Below are 19,578 nucleotides of genomic sequence, written 5' to 3' on the forward strand. Positions count from 1 at the left end.
GAGGAGAGAAAGTCACGTAAAGCTCGCATATGTATGTGTAGTATACCTTGTTTGTAGTAGTCCCTTGTGTGGACAGTTTTATAGGGCCAACTTCGCGCGTGTAATCGATTAAGGTTAAGCTTTCCAGTTGGTAGTTTCCTTCTTCCTCTTTAATTTTCGCAATTTCCTTCGCACACAAAGTACGACGAGCACACAAACACAAACACATAGTAAATATACTCGTATGCATGTAGCCAATAAAGAAATACCGATTTTAAAGAAATACGATTTTTTCTACGTTTCTTTGTTGGGGGCATTTAACGTTTTGCGTAAATGCTTCTTTGATGTTGGAAACTTACTTGTCGGATCAAAGCCGGTAACGAATTCAGGGCAGAGTTCGTAGGCGGATGTGCCAGCGGCTGTATCCGGCCAACAGAGCCAACCGTCGAAAGTGCCAGCGCAGTAGGATTCACCTGGTTGTGAGTATAAAAGAAGAAAAACATTACATTGGTAGATACAAAATGGAGGAAAATATGTGGTTGGGTATGCATGTTTGTGTGTGTGTGAATTGGTGGGGCGATGTTTTATGACAGTTTGGCGCAGATGCTAGTGTAAAAACCACTTCCAAGTGCCAGAAAATGTGTGCGCGTAGGTGGATATCCCTTAGGTGTAACCTGATATACTGCGAAACCTCGATATAGCGAAACTTCGTAAAACAGAAAATTCTCAACAATAAAATTTTTGAAATTAAAAAATCAAAATTAAAAAATTAGTACTAAAAAAAAACGAATATTTTTTTAAATTGGTATATTTTTGGATAACAAAATTTAAGTAAAAAAATAAACGAAAATATCAATACAAAAAAATTTTTTGGCATTAGAAAATTACAACAATCAACAATGAATACAACAAATTTTTTGACATTCAAAAAATTAAATTAAAAGAAAAGAAAAATTCAATATAACAAATTTTTTGGCATTAAAAACCTAAAATTAAAAAAAAAAAAACAAAAATTCAGCATAACAAAATTTTGTTGGTATTAAGAAATTTAAATAAAAAAAAATTTCAACACAACAAATTTTTTGACATTAGAAAAATTTTAATTACAAGAAAAGAAAAATTCATTATCACTAATTTTTTGGCATTAAAAAATTTAATTACAAAAAACGAGAAATATAACAAATATTTTGGCATAAAAAAATTAAAATAAGAAAAAAAAGAAAACGAAAAACTCAATACAACAAATTTATTGGCATTTAAAAATTTAAATTATAAAAAAAAATCCAATATAACAATTTTTTGGCGTTAAAAAATTAAAATTATATTAAAACAAAAAAAAGAAAAATTCAATACAATAAATTTTTTGGCATTAAAAAATTGTAATTAAAAAATAAACAAAAATTCAATATAACAAAATTTTTGGCATTGAAAACCTAAAATTAAAAAAAAAAAACAAAAATTCAATATAACAAATTTTGGCATTAAAAAACTAAAACTAAAAAACGAAACATTCAATAGAACAAATTTTTTGACATAAAAAATTTAAATTAAAAAAAATTTTTAATTCAATGCAACAAATTTTTTGACATGAAAAAATTACAACAATCAATACAACACATTTTTTGGCTAAATATTAAAATTAAAAGAAAAAAAAAATCATTATAACACATAAAAAAATTAAACAATAAAGACAAAGAAACTAAAAATTCACTATAACAAAACTTTGGCATTAAACAATTTAAGTTGAAACAAAAAAGTCGAAATTACGCTTATAAATTTTTTTTTCAAAAATTTAGTATTTTTCGTTGTAACGAAGTTTTGTTATTGCATTAATATGGCACAACGCTACTGCAGAGATAACGCAGAATTTGCCCAACCCTTTCAACTTCGCTAAAACGGAGCTTCACTGTAATGCAGTAACTGTCTGCTTCAGCACTAGTACTTTTCAATAATTGCGCACCACTTCTCTGATGACGTCACAAAGTTAAGTTGCTAAACGGTATTCAATTCAGAGTCTCATGAAATGGCTACTGCTTCTAGTGCAGTGCGTTGTTGTTGCGAGTCGGGATGCAGGCATTTGATTTTTTTTTTTCAAGTTTAATGGTGAAAAATTCGAGTGAGGGCCAAGTTTTGAATGACTGGATAAAGTTTGCATTGATATGTATTACATATGTAGATACATAGTATAACCGCGTATATGTAGAGCCCGCGAAAATTTGCAGTGCCAAAAAATTGTGAGCAGTTGTGATTTTTTTTTCATTATTTTTTTATCAAAATATGGTTTATTCTACAACGCATATTATTCCAATAGAAATTAAAAACTTTGTACAAAATGTATAAAAAATCGAAATACTTTCGTAAAAATTTCAAACTTTTTAAACAGAAAAAAAAGGAATGGGGTACGCAGTTGTACGATAAAATTTAAATCTTAGGGTAGTAAAGTGCAAGCTTGAAGTGGCTGAAAGTTCCCATAGACTTTATCCCTAACGGTGTTGCGCATTTTTTCCACACGACGATTGCCCGACATTTTTTATATGGAAGAAAACATCCAACACCGTCAGCAAAAGAAAAAAAATTCAAAAATCAACGAGAATTTAGAGCTAATTCAAACTTGCATTTTATTTTAAGTACTAACATTTGAGTTGCTATTCAATTATTTTTTTTTTTATTCTGCTTAAAAAGTTTGAAGATGGAAGTTTGATTTAAAGTGTTAAACTTCAAGGGCCGATGTTGAATGTAAACAACACTTAAATGTCAAGTTTTTTCTGCATTTGATTTGACATTTTTCAATTTCAGACTAACTCAATTTGAATTCTTGAAAGACACATAATCGAGGAACGCGTTAAAGCTATTCAGGCTTATTATGAAAACGGGCGTTAAAATCAAAATGCATATCGCGCACTTCGTGATTTTTGGGTCAATTTAATCGTGCAAATATGCGAACAATCGGAAAAATTTAGCGAAAGTTTGAGCAAACCGGGTTTGTAGGAGATGTGAAAACACCAGTGCATGCTCGTACAGCTCGTTCTGCAGAAAATATTGCTGCTGTTCGCGATAGTGTAGTTGAAGAGCCGTCCACCTCAACTCGTCGTCGTGCCCAACTATTGCACCTCTCACGCTCGTCGTTGATGAACATTATGCATAAAGACTTTCATTTACACGCTTACAAGGTGCAATTGACTCAAGAACTAAAGCCTCTTGACCATTTCACGCGTCGTCAATGGTCAGAGTTGTGGCAGGAAATGGCAACAGTGAATGACCAATTTTCGAAGAAAATCATCTTCAGTGATGAGGCACATTTTCACCTCAGTGGATTCGTCAATAAGCAGAATTGCCGCATTTGGGCGAATGATAATCCAACAGTGGTTGCCGAAAAACCAATGCACCCAGAAGGAGTGACTGACTGATTGGTGCGGTTTATGGGCCGGCGGCATCATTGGGCCGTATTTTTTCCAAACTGAGGCCGGTCAGGCAGTTACTGTGAATAGTGTTCGCTATCGTGAGATGATAACGAACTTTTTATGGCCCGAATTGGAAGATATGGATGTGGACGATATGTGGTTTCAACAGGACGGTGCCACTTGTCACACAGCTAACGAAACAATGGCTCTTTTGCGCGAAAAATTTGATGGCCGAATATTCTCACGTCGCGGCGATGTCAATTGGCCGCCAAGATCATGTGATTTGACACCGTTGTACTTCTTTCTTTGGGGTTATTTGAAAGAAAAGGTGTACGTCGATAAGCCAGCAACAATTCAAGAGCTAAAGAATGAGATAATTCGGCACATTAACGGCATAGAACCTCAATTATGCCTCAGCCTCATCGAAAATTTGGACCACCGGATGGAGGTATGCGCCGAAGCCGCGGCGGCTATTTGGCCGATATTTTATTTCATACGTAATTGAGCCATACTAAGATTATCATAATAAAGAGAAACTACAATAATTTCTTAAGAGAATTGTATTTTATTCAAAATCGTCACCGGCCCTTGAAACTTAACCACCCTTTATATGAATTATAGTGCAGAATTACACTCTTATCAGAAAGTAATGAAAATTAAAGCAAAAACCAAAAAGTAACCAAAATGAGTCAACATGTTGCCGTACTATAGATTTTTTCGCGGGCTCCATATTTCAAGCAAATTATCCTAAACAAATGGATGATAGCTTCTGCATTCTAAGGTATCACAGTGGAAAACTCAACGGTGGTTTGGATGAAAGAAGGCAGTCTCTGTCCCTCTTTCAAACTCCCTTTAAATGCATTACAAACGCACTATTTCGGTACTAGAGCTTTTTCCCAAGGGGTAAGCGCTGAATTGTCAATGCACGAGTAGCCGGGAGTGTTTTTGCTTTGGTGTTTACACAAAATATCAAAATAAAAATAGGATTGAAATTTCTGGGTAAGCCAAGTTTTTTGTGCCCGTGTATTATGATTTTTACTTAAAAAAACAACATTGACAATTTTGCTAACCACACAACTTTGTTTGTATTGCGAAATACACACACATTTTTGCAATTTTTCATTCACAAATTTGTGTGCTCTGTGATTTTAAGTTTAATCCTGCAGCCAGAGAAGCAGACAACCACAGTGTTCCATTTGTTTGCTAAGTACACAAAATGAAGGGTTCTTAATTAAAAACCTTTTTTTCACATTTTTCGTGAAAATTTTATGTACTTCTGTGCCTAATTTATTTATTTATTTTATTTTTATTTTATGTAATTTTTTTGTATTTTTATATTTTCTTATTTTACGTCGAATTACTCCCTTGAGGTGCACAGAGCCTTCCCAACGTACGCTGTTAGAAGCTGTCGTCTTAGCGTAGTCCCAGCTAGCGTTTATTGAGGATAAGTCATGCAGGATAGATCCACATTGCAAGGTATTATTTGGCCGGCCGCGGCTTCTGCTTCCCAGAGGATGCCAATCTGTGCCTAATTTCTTTTGCTCAATTTTTATTTTTTATTTATGTATTTCAATTCAATATTTCTAATACAATATTTTGTTTTTATTTATTTTAATTCATACTTCTTTCAATTTAAAAAATACGTAGTTGATAAATTTTTATTCTCAAACTTCATACGAATATTTTTTTAACTGCACTGTAGCTTTTTTAAAGGCATACTTTATATTTTTTTTCTATTTCTTGCAACTTTGCCATAAGCTTCGAATTTTATTTTATTTCAACCTTTCTATTTTTCACGTTAGATATGGGCATTAAAACAAAAGACACACACACATTCCCTAACATCTACCTCCACTTGTTTGCTCAATTCCACTCACCTGCCGTAAATTTTGTCGCCGTGCTATTCAACCGCTCATAGCATTCCTTCCGTAAAACATCGAAAAAATCCGGCTGCGTCTCTGCAGCACCTTCACTTTCCGCACTCTCATCGCTGCTACTCGCCTCCTCAACTGGCGCCATATCCGTTGTCGCAAAGTCTGAAATTGCGGCGGATGTTGGTAAGCCCGCCAACATTCGGGCTGCTAGCGTTAAAGTCGTGTTTGTTGTTGTTGCTGTTGCTGTTGATTCTGACAGCAAATTATCTGTGCTTGGAGTGTGTGCACTCGCATGATGAGCTGCAGCAGTGGCAGCAGTAATTCCGGCTATCCATAAAGTGTGTGCGAAATGCTGTGCTTTGGCAAGGGCATTCATTGTCGTACCGGAGTTTACTTTTGTTTAGTTATTAACTATTGGATATTTAGTAGGAGATCATTTAACTGCATGGAATATGTTTCCGTGTACTTTTGCTATTGTTGTAGCTGGTACATTAGCATTGGACAATGTGGCAAGGGTTAAGGTCACTGCTTTAACATGCAAAGATGTGGGATTAGTTACAATTGAACTCAGTGACGTAACGCATCCTTACCACTGGCGTTTATAAACGTATGTATATGCTTATATATTATATGTAGATATATAATATATACGAAAAATTTCGTTAGTTGTAAATACTTATATATTTCCGGGGATTTATTGAATGCCTTGCGGTTTCTATATGTGAGGTTGTATGTACGTACGTTTAAGTATTTGTAGTGAATACATATATGCTTAATCACACTTTTTTCTTCTCTCTCTGCTTTAATGGCTCAGGTGATTTTTTTCAGGTGTATAATGTATATATGTGTATACATGTACACGCAGAATTTCTCTCAACAGTCTCTGCTCTTTCGCTTTCCCACTGCTTAGGCTTTTATTCTCCTAATTGCGCCGCTCTCTTGTCTCTCCTAAATTTGTTTTCTTTTCTTTGTTATTGATACTGATATTCTCTATTGCTCTTTCCAATAGAATCCACAATTAATAGCCATTGGTAGCCTTTTAGTGAACTGTAAATAAGTAGAGAAAAAAATAAAATAAACATTCGAGTGTAGATATAAAGTAAATGCTGAGTATTGAGATAAAAAATTCTTATAATCTACTACTACGACTTATTATTTAAAAGGAGATATTCTTGATTTCACAAAAACTTTCTCTTATGATTTGTAATATAGATAACTAGTATGTAACACCCGAAAATCGGGTGGGCTTTTTTTCCACGGAAAGTAAACAGCATATGTGACACTTTTATATATTAAAAGTTATGATGATTAGAAAAGTGTATATTTTTATTCATATGCAATATGTAAGAACTTATGCATATAACATTTTTAAAAATTTTTTCAGTTAAATGAGTAATTTTTTTTTTTTAATTACTTCATCTTGCCCTTCGCCGTGTCCTATGCGCAAAAGAAAATTACAATAGTCGGGTTCTTGACTACGCATATTGATTGTGAGCTTAAATGATTTAAAAAATTTCCACAAAGAGCAACGCTTTAAACAATTACCAACTATGCCAGTTCGCGTACTTCTCGGTACCACAGGCGAAACTTGCCTAAAGTCTCCACCCAGAATAATAATTTTCCCACCAAAAGGCGTCTCATTTTGGTGAATATCGCGCGAAAGACGATCTAAAAACAACAGAGCTCTGCCAGGTACCATGCTAGCTTCATCCCAAATAATAGCTTTTGCTGCCTTTAATGCCTGACAAGCTTTAGTGTTTGGTTTTACCAAAGAAACTGACGATTCAGTCAACGGTATGGGAAATTTAAAAACGCTAGGAGCAGTTCGCCCGCCTGGCAACAAAATTGAATCTATACCTGTCCAAGCTACGGTAATCACTGTTTCTCCAATGTACATACTTCGTCAAAAATGTGTTTTTGTTCTCGATTAAGCTGATCTTTTAAAGTTTGTGCGCATATCAAATCGGCTTCAATGTCAGTTGGTCGTCCTCTAGGCATATTTTAAAATTAAATATGGATGTACTTTTTTCTTAAAATAAATTCTATTTTGCGTCTGTCCTGAAATCTTTCTAATTTGCACTGTTACCGTTGTTTTAAGTGAATTGACAAATTTCAAGTCAATTGTCAATTCATACCAATTATTGCCATCACAACAAAATTTTGGAAAAATTCGCAGCACCCGTTAGGACTATGTTCATGAATACATATTTACTCGTATTAGTAAAGAGAACAAAACAAAACAATTATTGAGAATCCAAATGTATATAATGCTGTGCTCATTAGAAAGAGAGATAAACAAATCAAACGTACTCATACCTATATATGCGTATATTTGTGTGCCATCCCGCTTTGCATAGACATCGCTGTTATCAATATGAAAATTTTGATAACTTTACACGCAAATATTTCATGAACAAATTAACCAATTTTAATTTTTATAATTTTCCGGAAATATGCTCATCAAAACCTTTCTTTTGATATATATTTCATAACTGTACATATTGTAGTTTAGTCAGAATAAGCGCCATGTTTTAAAATAATGCTATAGATAATGTGCGTTTCATAATCATAGGACAACTTTGGTATACAATTTTTGAACTACCCTAAGCTCGTTTTTACTTTCCGGAGTAGCTTTTATTTGGCGTCATTTTAATAGTTATAGACTTAAGACTTCCATCAATTGTTTTTGCTGCGAAAGCTCACTTTATTTTGTAGAACCGTTATCTCTTTCCAAGAAGCTGTACTTTTGCTAGTCTTTTCGGCGTTTCATAATGAGGAGACACTAGTCGCAAATAAGCTTCTGAAGAGATAGAAGGTGCTGATTGTTGCTTTGGATGACTTTAATTGTATAATTTCATTCAGTTTATTCTAAAATGCCGAGGGGCTCAATATTAGCACAAGAGGAGCGTGGAAAAAATTTCGCCTACAAGGATTCAGGCTTGTCAATCAAATTAATTGCAAAAAAACAGGCCGAAGTCTTCGTATCAGGTCAGTCCATAAATTCGTGCGTTTTTTAAAGGTGGTTTTAAAATTCATAAATAGATGTTTAAAGTATTTATCAATCAATAATATATTTGCCTTCATTATTTATAACGTCTTCCCAACGTTTAGGCAAATTTTGAATTCCCTGCTCAATAAATTTTTCGTCCTTGGAGCTAATATCCTTTTTTATAGCTTCTTTTGAGGAGTACTTCTTGTTACTTATATGGGATTGAAGTCCACGGAAAAGATGATAATCACAAGGTGCAATATCCGGAGAGTATGGTGGATGCGGCATTAGCTCCCATCCGAGCTCGTTCAGCTTGCCTAATGTTTGCCTAGCGGTATGAGGTATTGCGTTATCGTGGTGAAACATAACTTTGCGTCTTTTCACTAAAGACGGTCGATTTTTTTTAAGTGCCTCATTCAGGTTTGATAGCTGATGGGAATAATAATCAGCAGTTATCGTCTGGTTTGGTCCCAGAAGTTCATAATAAACAATACCGGCCATATCCAAATAGACAGGGAAATCTTCTTGGGGTGAAGGCCATATCTAGGGGTCAGTTCTGGTGTTTCATCTTTATCTGACCATTGGCGTTTTGCGAACAGGATTATTCTAAAGGACTAATTTTCATCACCAGTAACGATACAGTTCAAAAAACTTTAATTTTCAAGCCGTTGCCGCAGCTGAGAACACACATTCACTCTCTGCTGAAGATTGGCGACGGAAAGTCTATGCGGAACCCATTTTCTCAGCTTTGAAACCTTTCCCAACTGAAAAAGGTTCCTGTTAACTGTTCCATGCGATGAATTTAACCTCTGAGCTATCGTATCAACTGTCGAATTTGGCTCAGCTTACACGAGTTCGAGCAAGGCGCCGGAGGTTAGGACTTCAGGACGACCAGCGCGCGGGGCATCCTCCACGTCGCAGTTACCACTTCGGGATTTTGAAAACCACTTTTGTGCAGTCCTTACACTCAGGGTATCCTCTCCGTGAACAGTGTTTATTTCTGCAGCGGCAGTTGTGGTATTTTTACCACTTTTATAAAAAAATACAAAATATGCCTCTTACGCCTGTTCGAAGATTCCATTTTATTTTTTAACAACACGTGCTTCTACCTATCAAAGAAAATATAAATAGTTCTGTTATATTCCGCGAATAATTTTTTGTATGCAAAAATCGTACAAAAGTGAAATTATGGGTAAAATACGCACGAACTTAAGGACTGACCTGATAAATATGAATTGAACAGAATGGCATTAGCTCATAGGGCATTTCAGAGCTCTGCAGAGGGTAAGCAGTTGACAGGAGAGGAGAGAGAGGGCACTATTATCCTAAAGAAATGGATATACCGCTAGTTTTCAATTATCTTGACTCATTTTTCGCCAAGACTTAGCAAGTGGCAAATAGATGAATCAGATGAACATAAGTCGGCAACGCGGAAAGAGAACTGCCTTAAATTACATATGCTAGTAGGGCAGTCCACCCTAATGTGTGCTTGATAACTTTATTGTTGCTTTCGCATGCAAATTTTTCGCTAAGTTAATCGAGCATAGAGATGGGGAGTGGGGAAATGACGAATAGAAGAGGCCTAGCTTTAATTTTATAGTGAAAAATATAGAAAAAAGTTTTCTCTTCATTTGCACAGGGTGTACGCTTTCTTAAAACACTCAGCCTAAAAGTATGCAAATTAGTCAGTAATGAATACCTACTATAGATACTCTGTCCAGTATCGGATGTAATGAGAAATGAGGACACCTTAAAATGTGTAATTACTCGGATTTACTTCCGAACAAAAAGTCAGTTAACAAAATTTTTGATGGTATTAGTGTCACACAAGTATTGCTAACATAAGAATAAAAATATGTAAGTGCACATAGACTTTTCGTAATTGTGTTATTTTCAGATGATCATTTACAACTATCTTATTTATCCGTCGTTTGCAGCTTGGTTTTCCTCAAAGGAAGCAAAGGAACAAGTTTTAGAAGAAAGGGAAACAATTTATAAAAAATAGGTTAGATACTTTTAAAATATTGCCAAGAGAAAATTTAATTTTTTATTAATAAATTAAATTCTTTTTAATTTTAATTTTGCTTTCAATATATCTTATCGTTAATTAAGTAATACTATTTCCACCATGGAACATTTTTTTTGAACGCTTTATTGATTCCTGCAGTAAAGGGTAAAGTTGAACTATTTAGTTGCACTTGTATAACGGTAAATTACAAAACTCTAGTAAGCTCGACCATGAAAACAAAATAATTCGTATTTCTGAATTAGCGACCATAGCATCAGCTATTCATGAAAATTATAAAAAATCTAAGGGAAGTATTTTTTTAAAATGACAAAAAAAAACACTTTTCCAAAAAATTTTGAACAAAGAAAATATAAATTTTTTTCCAGAAACACTTTTCAAAGCGCACATTTTATTCTAAAAAATTAAAAAACAAAAAATGTTAATTAAAGCAGAGAATATTTCACTTGAAAACTCTTTGCTAAAATTGGCAACATTTATGAAATCTAAAATTTTTTTAATTTTTTTCAAAAGTTTTACAATTTAGTTTTTAATATACTTAAGATTATTTGCAGCCTTCTTCAGAAAAATTGACGAAAGTGACCAAAATATTGGAATTACTTGGACTAGAATCGGTTAAATCTATGTAAATTTCGCTTGGAAATGGAATTCATTCAATTTTTTCTACATTTAGTTATTTCAAAACATTTACCTGCCTATTCCGCAAGACGACTCATTAATTGTCACTGCGAAATATTTACTTACCTATGGATATTATAAAAAATTGAGTTTATTTTGTGCTTGCTCACTTCGGTTAAATATTTATGTTCGCTTATTTGCTGCATTCTCAATTAGCACCTTTTCAAATGCGCCGCTGCATGCTTGAGTTGCATGCCACAAATTTACACCTGTGCGATAAAAGCCGTAAACTATTTTCATTACTGACATTGGAAATGCCTATGTCACTTTGTTGTTTATTTTATGCAAATATTCCGCTCTGCCTCGTCTTCTTCTTCTCTCAACGTTTTCTTTGGCTTATTGATGCTTGGAGGTGTTGCTGTCGTTCAATTGCGCTTTGCGTTTTGCATTTTAAATGGTTAATTATCAATAAATGTTTCTTTTTAGCCACTTTACTGCTCTTTTGTATGTTTATTGCGTACGTGCAGAGGAACACGTAGATTATTGTATGATTATATCAATGGAAATTTTCAAGCCTGCAAATACAATTGCGAATATGAAAATCCGTGCAGGTCTATTGCTAGAATATATTGAAAAGGGCTACGGGGTCTATCGGGTAAGAGATTCAGGGATGAGGAACATTTATTGTAATCGTTGAGGGCTTCGTTAGATCAGAAAGTATTTGTGATTTGTGAAAAATGGTTGCGCAATAGAAGTAAACTTGAAAGAAGCGATCGAATGAGAAAAGTGGAAAGGGGAGGAAAATCTTATCCAAAAAGTAAGTAAAAAGTAGAATTTGGCAAGTCCGTTGTTCATCCCTCGAACATTTTCAGATCCCATGTATGAAAATGAAAAGCTGTTAGTTTGTTTGAGGATAACTAGTTTGAGAGAGGACCGCATTTGAAACGCAAACGTTCGTTAAAAAAATGCAAAGCTGCTTTGCACTTAGATAAAAGCTCATATACAACTTTTTCCTCTTCTTTATTTGCCAATCCGATCTCGAATGAAGGCGTTCGCACGATTTTGCAGATAAAATATTGCACTTATAACAATTAAACAACAACAATTTAACAACACCAAAATAAGATAATTTTGTACAAGCAAATTCTAAAACCAGTGTGGACTTTGGCGCTCGGCTATGAAATTGTTCCAGCCGAAGCAATATTCAACTACCTAATTGAAAAGTTTCAGAATAAAGAGCTAAAATGTGCCGTTTGTGCTCCTTGGCATATCCGTAGCTCCGATCTGGAGCGTGACAAATAAATGGAGAAGAAGGCTTAAGCGCAAAAAGCCACAAGACCTGGTCAGGTAAAAAAAACTGATTTATTTAAATATTTCCATAATATTTAAGTAGAGTACCCCAATACAATTTGTTTTATATTGAATACGGGAATAAGTGTCCGCCATCGTAAGAGCGGTTTCGCTGCTGATACTACAGGGTGGCTGATGAATTTTGCTACATTAAGAAACTCAAATAACTTTTTTTTAAGTGTATGGAATTCATTTATTTTTTTTTCAAGTTGAAGATCATTAAATTTTTTTAAATGTAGCTTAACTAGTTTTAAAAATAATTGAATTTAAATGCCCCCATGCTCGTTGACACAAGTGCGGCATCTTAGTAAAAAGTTGTTCATTGCTGCTTTGAGAGTTGCGACAGGAATAGCCGCAATTGTTGCCCGAATGGATTGTTTTAGTTCATCCAAATTTGTTGGCTTTGTTTTATAAACTTCTTGTTTACATAAACCCCACAAGAAAAAGTCAGGTGCAGTAAGGTCAGGCGACCTGGGGGGCCAACGAAATTCGGAGTTTCTTGAAATCAGTTTATTGGGAAATTTTCGTCGCAACTCTGTCATAACAGTCTGGGCTATGTGAGACGTTGCCCCATCTTGTTGAAACCACACAGAGTTGAAAGGAATTCTCTTTCGGCGTAGTTCTGGATAGAAAAATTCTTTCAGCATTTTCAAATAACGGTCTCCAGTAACCGTAACGGTGTGACCATTTTCTTCAAAAAAATAAGGCCCGACAATACAGCGTGAAGAAACCGCACACCACACTGTCACACGAAGAGGATGCAATTCCGTCTCGTGGAGTATCTGTGGGCTAGAAGTACTCCATATTCGACAATTTTGTTTGTTCACATTGCCGTTTAAATCGAAATGGGCCTCATCAGACATGAAAAGGCGGTTTAACATGTTTTGGTCTTCTTCCACCATTTGCAGGATCTTCTGGCAAAATTCCAAGCGAATCGGCAAGTCTGCTGCATTCAGTTTGTTAACCATTTGAATTTTGTAGGGAAATAAGTCTAAATCTTTGTGCATTATTGTTTGCAAAGACAGTCGGCTGACACCAAGTTGAGCAGATAAGCTTCTTGTTGAAACCCTTGGATTGCTTTGTATAGCTGCAGCTACAGCAGCGATCGTTTCCTCCGTCCGAACTGGTGGGTTTCGATGATAAGGCCTTCTTGCGACTGTTCCTTGTTCAGCAAAATTATTCACCAGTCTCATTATGGTCCATCTGCTGGGGGGATCGCCGCCAAACATCCGCCTGTACTCTCTCTGTACCAAAACTACGGACTCCAGTGCGTGATAGCGGCGGACTATCCAAATTCTTGTTTGCGTGTCCCAGTTATCCATTTTAATAAATTTTAAAGATCAATCTGCAAATTAAAACAAAAATGGAACAGATAACTTAAAAAGAAAAAAAGTTATTCAATTTTTTTTTGGTAGCGGCTTGCATCAGCCACCCTGTATTTTTCTGTTCGCTCCAGTAATATACTGATGATTTGAATTTATGCTGGTGAAAAAAAAACTATTACTTTTCATTAATAGCTGGATATAAGTATCCTCTTTCCATTTTAATATCAAAAGGTGAGTAAAAGTAAATATATAAAATTATTTTTTGAAAATTTAGTCCTCTGAAATTTTACAGTCATTTAAAAAATTTAAATTAACAAGAAATTGAAAAACTGAGTACGAGGGGTGCCTTTTATATTTCGGGATTTGGCAACCCTGGTGTTGCAATCTGGCAACTGACAGCTGTATCGCAAAGTTTGACATTTTTTGGCTTTTACGTACTCCGAACGTTTTGAAATACCAGCGCTATTTGTGTTGTTTACAGTAACTTAAAAGATTCATCTCGGTCCAAAAATGGAATTAAATCGTGAGCATTTTCGTGCGATTATTTTTTACAACTTTCGACGTGGATTGACTCAGCAACATTGCATGGATGAACTTAATTCATTTTTTGGCGATGAAGCTCCATCAAGGACCAGTGTTTATCGATGGTATGGTGAATTCAATCGTGGTCGTAGTTCGCTCCAAGACGAATTTCGTGAAGGTCGTCCAAAATCAGTTGTTGTTCCGAAAACCATTGATGCTGTGCGCGAACTGATATTGCAAGATCGTTATGTGACCTATCGTGAGATTGAGACAATCTTAGGCATTAGTGGGACCAGCATACATTCAATATTGCATAAACATTTAACTGTCAAAAAAATTTGTTCGCGTTGGATCCCACACAATTTGTCAATCGCTCAAAAAAAGGCTCATGTCGTTTGGTCGAAGGAAAGGGTGATGAATCATGGATTTACGTGTATGAGCCCGAAAGTAAACAGCAGTCGACTGTATGGGTGTTTCAAGATGATCCAAATCCAACAAAAGTTGTTCGAGCATGAAGCACTTCCAAGCAAATGGTCGCCTGTTTTTTTCGGAAAAACTGGACATGTCGCAACCGTACCACTAGAACAACGCAGAATAGTAAATTCTGAGTGGTACACAACCATTTGTTTGCCAGTTGTCTTCCAAGAAATTAGGAAAACCAATCGCCAAAGACGGATCACTCTTCACCAGGACAATGCGAGCTCTCACACATCGGCTCAAACAACTGCATTTTTGAGCACCCAAAACATCGAATGAATGGGTCATCCGCCGTATAGTAATGACTAGGCACCGATCGACTTCTTTTTATTCCCGTACGTAAAAAACAAACTGAGAGGTCAACGTTTTTCGACACCTGAAGAAGCGGTTGCGGCATTCAGAATGCATGTTTTGGAGGTACCTCATTCAGAGTGGCAAAAGTGCTTCGACAATTGGCTCAAACGCATGCAAAAGTGTATAGATCTTCATGGAGAATATTTTGAAAAACAATAAAGTGATTTTCGATGATTAAAATTTGTTTTTGTTCTCTAATCCCGACATATAAAAGGCATCCCTCGTATGACGCATAAGTATATAAAATCTGTGCCACGTGTGTATACAATTTTTCCGTATAACTTTTACTAGCGACTGTGAAATACTTTAAAAATTAGTTAATATAAAAAATTATCGTATAGAAATGCAAAAACCATATTAACATACTTGTATTTTTTCCACACTGAAACAGTTTGCATGATGGTTTTAATTTGTCGGCGCAGAATGCCCGAGCTAGTCACTGAACCCCATTTTTTTAATACCCCGTACATCTGCGTCATCTTCAGCCGTGACTATTTAAGGTTTATCTGATCTTACTCTGCTACTTTTACTCCCAAAATTATGCCAGAAGACTTTGTGGGATTGTCGGCATGCAGCCTCAAGACATATCCTGCGCACTGCAAGTACTGAATACTGACACTATCAGCCTATTCGATTTCATTTAACCTATCATTGATTATTATAGAGTAACTGGGAAGTTTCAAAGCCGATTTTTATGGCACCGATAGTTGTTTTTGGCCACTTTTCAGGATACGGGTTAGCTTTCGACTGGGGGTAAAAGTGGTGTAGTTGAAAAGCTGAAGTCCTCCCATCTTCAAACGTATCCACTTTTAGCAGCAGGAAGCTTACATTTTTAAAGTTATTTGGATTTAAAGCGAAATGGTGATAGGTCGTTCACAAATTTAAAATTTTTCACCACAAATACCTCGAAAAATAAATATAAGCTTCCTGCAGTTAAAAATGAATATATTTTAAAAGCGGATTGCTTTCGCTTTTCATCAAGTAAGATATTTCAAGAATCAGCTTAATTCTGTTACAAAACGGTATAAAATTGTTTTTATGTGAGTTCCAGGACACCGGGGTGCTTAAACAAGTTAAATGTCCGATGAATTGGTCAACTGTGAATCAATGGTTACCCCACAGGGCCAGAGCCAATGATTGAAATCAGTTCCGCAGGAATCATGGATTGGATCACCAAATATGTATACAATTTACATAAAGAGCGATGGTCCAGTCTAGAACGCTGCAGAACTGCAAAGTGTTTTATGACAAGTCCCAACAGAAAACTGTTAAACTTTCTACTAAAACTTGGAAGAAAGGACGTTCGGTTGATGGTCGGTATTCTTAAAGAATGAAACACATGGGGTCAGCATATGACCACCATTGGAATCATTGAGGACCCAATGTGTCTGTCTTGTTTAAAGGAGGCGGATATCACTGAGCATTTTCTTTGTGAGGCTACGAATTTTGAATTCTGATGTCACGAGAATGAGGAATATCTGTTCTCTGAAACTGAAGGATATTTTAAGATTTGCCAAAGAATCTGGAAAATTATCACAGGTTTAGCTATCTCTGTCTCTGTCTCTGTCTCTGTCCCTGTCTCTGTCTCTGTCTCTGTCTCCTTCTCTGTCTCTGTCTCTGTCTCTGTCTCTGTCTCTGTCTCTGTCTCTGTCTCTGTCTCTGTCTCTGTCTCTGTATCTGTCTCTATCTCTGTCTTTGTCTCTGTTTCTGTCTCTGTCTCTGTTTCTGTCTTTGTCTCTGTTTCTGTCTCTGTCTCTGTCTCTGTTTCTGTCTCTGTCTCTGTTTCTGTCTTTGTCTCTGTTTCTGTCTCTGTCTCTGTTTCTGTCTCTGTCTCCGCCTCTGTCTCTATTCCATCCTATCTCTTCGCTACGTAGACTCGCCATTTTGGGTAGACAATCCTTTAATGAATTGTAAGATCTCAGCTTTGTCGGAATTAAGGATCCTATAAAATTTTTGAAAAGTACACACTGGTTTTAGGGGAGATAAGAACAAGTTTCCCACGCGGCATCACAATGGGTCTAAGCCTGAGTGGGTCCCACAGCGGATAACCGCTTCAACCTAACCTAACCTAATCTATTTCTTTCGCTATGTTACTTTCCTCCTTTATTATCGACTCTTTTACTTTCCAGATCTTTGAATACAATGGACTCTTTAGCCTGAGTGTTTCAGGAGTTACCAATTTCTCGGTGTTGCTTGGGTCAGCTTTTTCAAATTTCAATTTCAAATTCATGATATTTCACGAACAAAAAAAAAATCAAAACAAAAAAAAAAAAAAGAAAATATGAAATCCAAAACACTATTAAGTAACGCCGCAAAACACAAAGTTTTTTGCTACCCAGTCTGATACCTATGTCCGCAGCTGTATGCGTTTATCGAAAATTGTTGCTGTTCAATCATTTTTCATTCATAAAATTTAACGGCAGTGGCTTTCTTTCCCATTGACGCATATTCCTCTATTCTCTATCAAATATAAAAATTGAGTTTCTGTTGATGAGCTTCATTTTATTTTCCAACTTCCAACGTTAATTGCTTGGCGGAAATAATTAAAAAACACTTTATTACATCGAAAGCTATCGATATTTGTTTTCAATGCGGCTTATGGGCGCATTGAGGTATAGCAATACAATTTATTATTATTGTCGAATATATTCCGCGCATAAAATATTTGCAATTTATTTCATTAAAATTGCAAGCTTCATTGAATAAATTAATTAATTATGTGCAGGTGTGTGTGTGTGCATGTGTGTACATGAGTAAAGGCTTAAATATGCATCGTTAAAAGCAATTGTGTTGTTATATTATATGAACATGTGCATATGTATGTATGTATGTTTGCATACCATATGAGAAGCACTGATTATTTCGGTACACAATAAAAATCGAATTTATTCGAAATCATTGCATAAACAAATTTTCAGATAGTTTTAATTGATAAACATCGATTGTGCGGCGTAAATCCACACCACGCATAAATTATTTTAAGCTCATGGACGAGTATAATCAAATCATTATGTGATTAATACTTAAATTTGGCGGGTAAGGCAAACTGAGTTTTGTTCTCATTTAAGCTAATAAATTGACTTTAATGAAGTGCAGCTAAAACGTCAGCTTGTGGCTCAATGTAGGGTTTTCCATTAATGGGTATTTCAGAAAGGAAAATAAACGAGAGAGGGTAACCAAGAGATGTTGGCGAAAGCGACCGAAGAAAGTAGACAAAAAAAGTAGCGAAATTCGTAATGGTGGGCCGAAGAATTAAATTGCAGCAGATAGCAGATGCACTACAGATTAGGAAAAAAGGAATAGGAGCTACTTTGCACGAATATTTGCACATGAAAAGTTAGTTAACATTTTATCACCAGAGGCGTTACTGCAAAACAAAAAACGTCACCCGATCTTTGGCCGCTTTAAAACCACCAGCTGATTTTGCAGATTTTGCTTTTAGGCATTTTCTTCCTGAACAATCCCATTTCGTCGGCATTAAATATTTTATCTGAAATATGATTTCAATGTTCAGCTATTTTTTCTAGTTTATCTGGAAAACTTTTTGCAGCATTTTCGCCTGCTGATGCTACTTTACAATTTTCCCATCAATAAGTTTTTTTTGTTAATTTTCCTTCCAAAACACCATCTGTTTTTCCGTTTCCTCCAAGATAGGATTTCGCCTATAAGATTTTTTTTAGAACTAAGTTCCAATCCAGAAATTATTGATTTTCGAGTGGAATTCTCATTTTTCTAATTGTTCTTACAGTCGTTTCGCTTAAACCAAAAGCTTTGCCAACAGATGTAGGACCTTCGCCTCTCTTCAGACAGTCTAAAATTTTTGTTTTGCTTGTCTCTTCGGAATATTTTGTTGTTATTTAGGAATTTTATTGATAAGGGTACTGTAAAAACGATTGCACGACCTAATTAAAAAAAATTAATTTCAACATTACAACTTACAAAATTTCATTCAAATTATTTATTACGCCCTACGAACTGAACACTTTAACACAATATTAACTAACGAAATCCTGTGTTCAAGCTGAAGTACAACGAGATAAAGAAAAGGGACGATAATAAAAGTCAGGTATTCTCCGTAAAGTAAACAAGCCAGCAAATAGTCACTAGCCCATCTATGGGCATACACCGACCGACGACCCTACAAAACAGTGCGGAGCACTTTCCACAAAAATTCTAACATATTTACAAGTATTTTATTAGTCTCTAATACCCTACAAGACAGCTGACTATCTTATAAGCATCATCACTATCCTCATCCAACTACACATTTTCGTTCTAGCCATGGACAAGTTCTGATAGTTTCCCCTTGTCGGTAAGATATTCTATCTCTCTTTTACCAATAGCAAAAATATATCTACTGTACTTTAAACGCCAAGGGAACTCATTTGTATGCTTATAATGTGGCTGCTCTGAAAAAAGTTCTAGTGTGAAATTTGGCTGTGTTTTTTGTATGGTCGCCAGAGACGAATGAGTAGATGCTGGACTAAAACTTGAAGATTCGAGATTTCGAATCTCCGCGGATGAAACACCGAATTGGTATGTAAAAGTTTTCTAACAAAAAAATTTAAATTTTATACAATATATTTCGAAATAAAATATTTTATGATGACAAAAACTCCTCAGTCTGATTACTTTTTACGAAAATGAGGAGTTTGTGCTGATT

At 35.4% G+C, this 19,578-nt stretch overlaps 1 protein-coding gene across 1 annotated transcript in view; it reads right to left on the bottom strand.

The window, feature by feature from the left end:
- Window positions 1-6,292, bottom strand: part of LOC128867418 (calcitonin gene-related peptide type 1 receptor) — a 95,896-nt gene extending 89,604 nt beyond the window's left edge. Inside the window, 2 exon segments of the mRNA XM_054108609.1 lie at window positions 339-452; window positions 5,258-6,292. Coding sequence (XP_053964584.1) covers window positions 339-452; window positions 5,258-5,630 — 487 coding nt within the window. The 5' untranslated portion in view covers window positions 5,631-6,292.
- Between the last annotated feature and the right edge of the window lie 13,286 nt (window positions 6,293-19,578).

Source organism: Anastrepha ludens, chromosome 6, assembly GCF_028408465.1.
Source record: "Anastrepha ludens isolate Willacy chromosome 6, idAnaLude1.1, whole genome shotgun sequence".
In the NCBI taxonomy this organism is placed as follows: domain Eukaryota; kingdom Metazoa; phylum Arthropoda; class Insecta; order Diptera; family Tephritidae; genus Anastrepha; species Anastrepha ludens.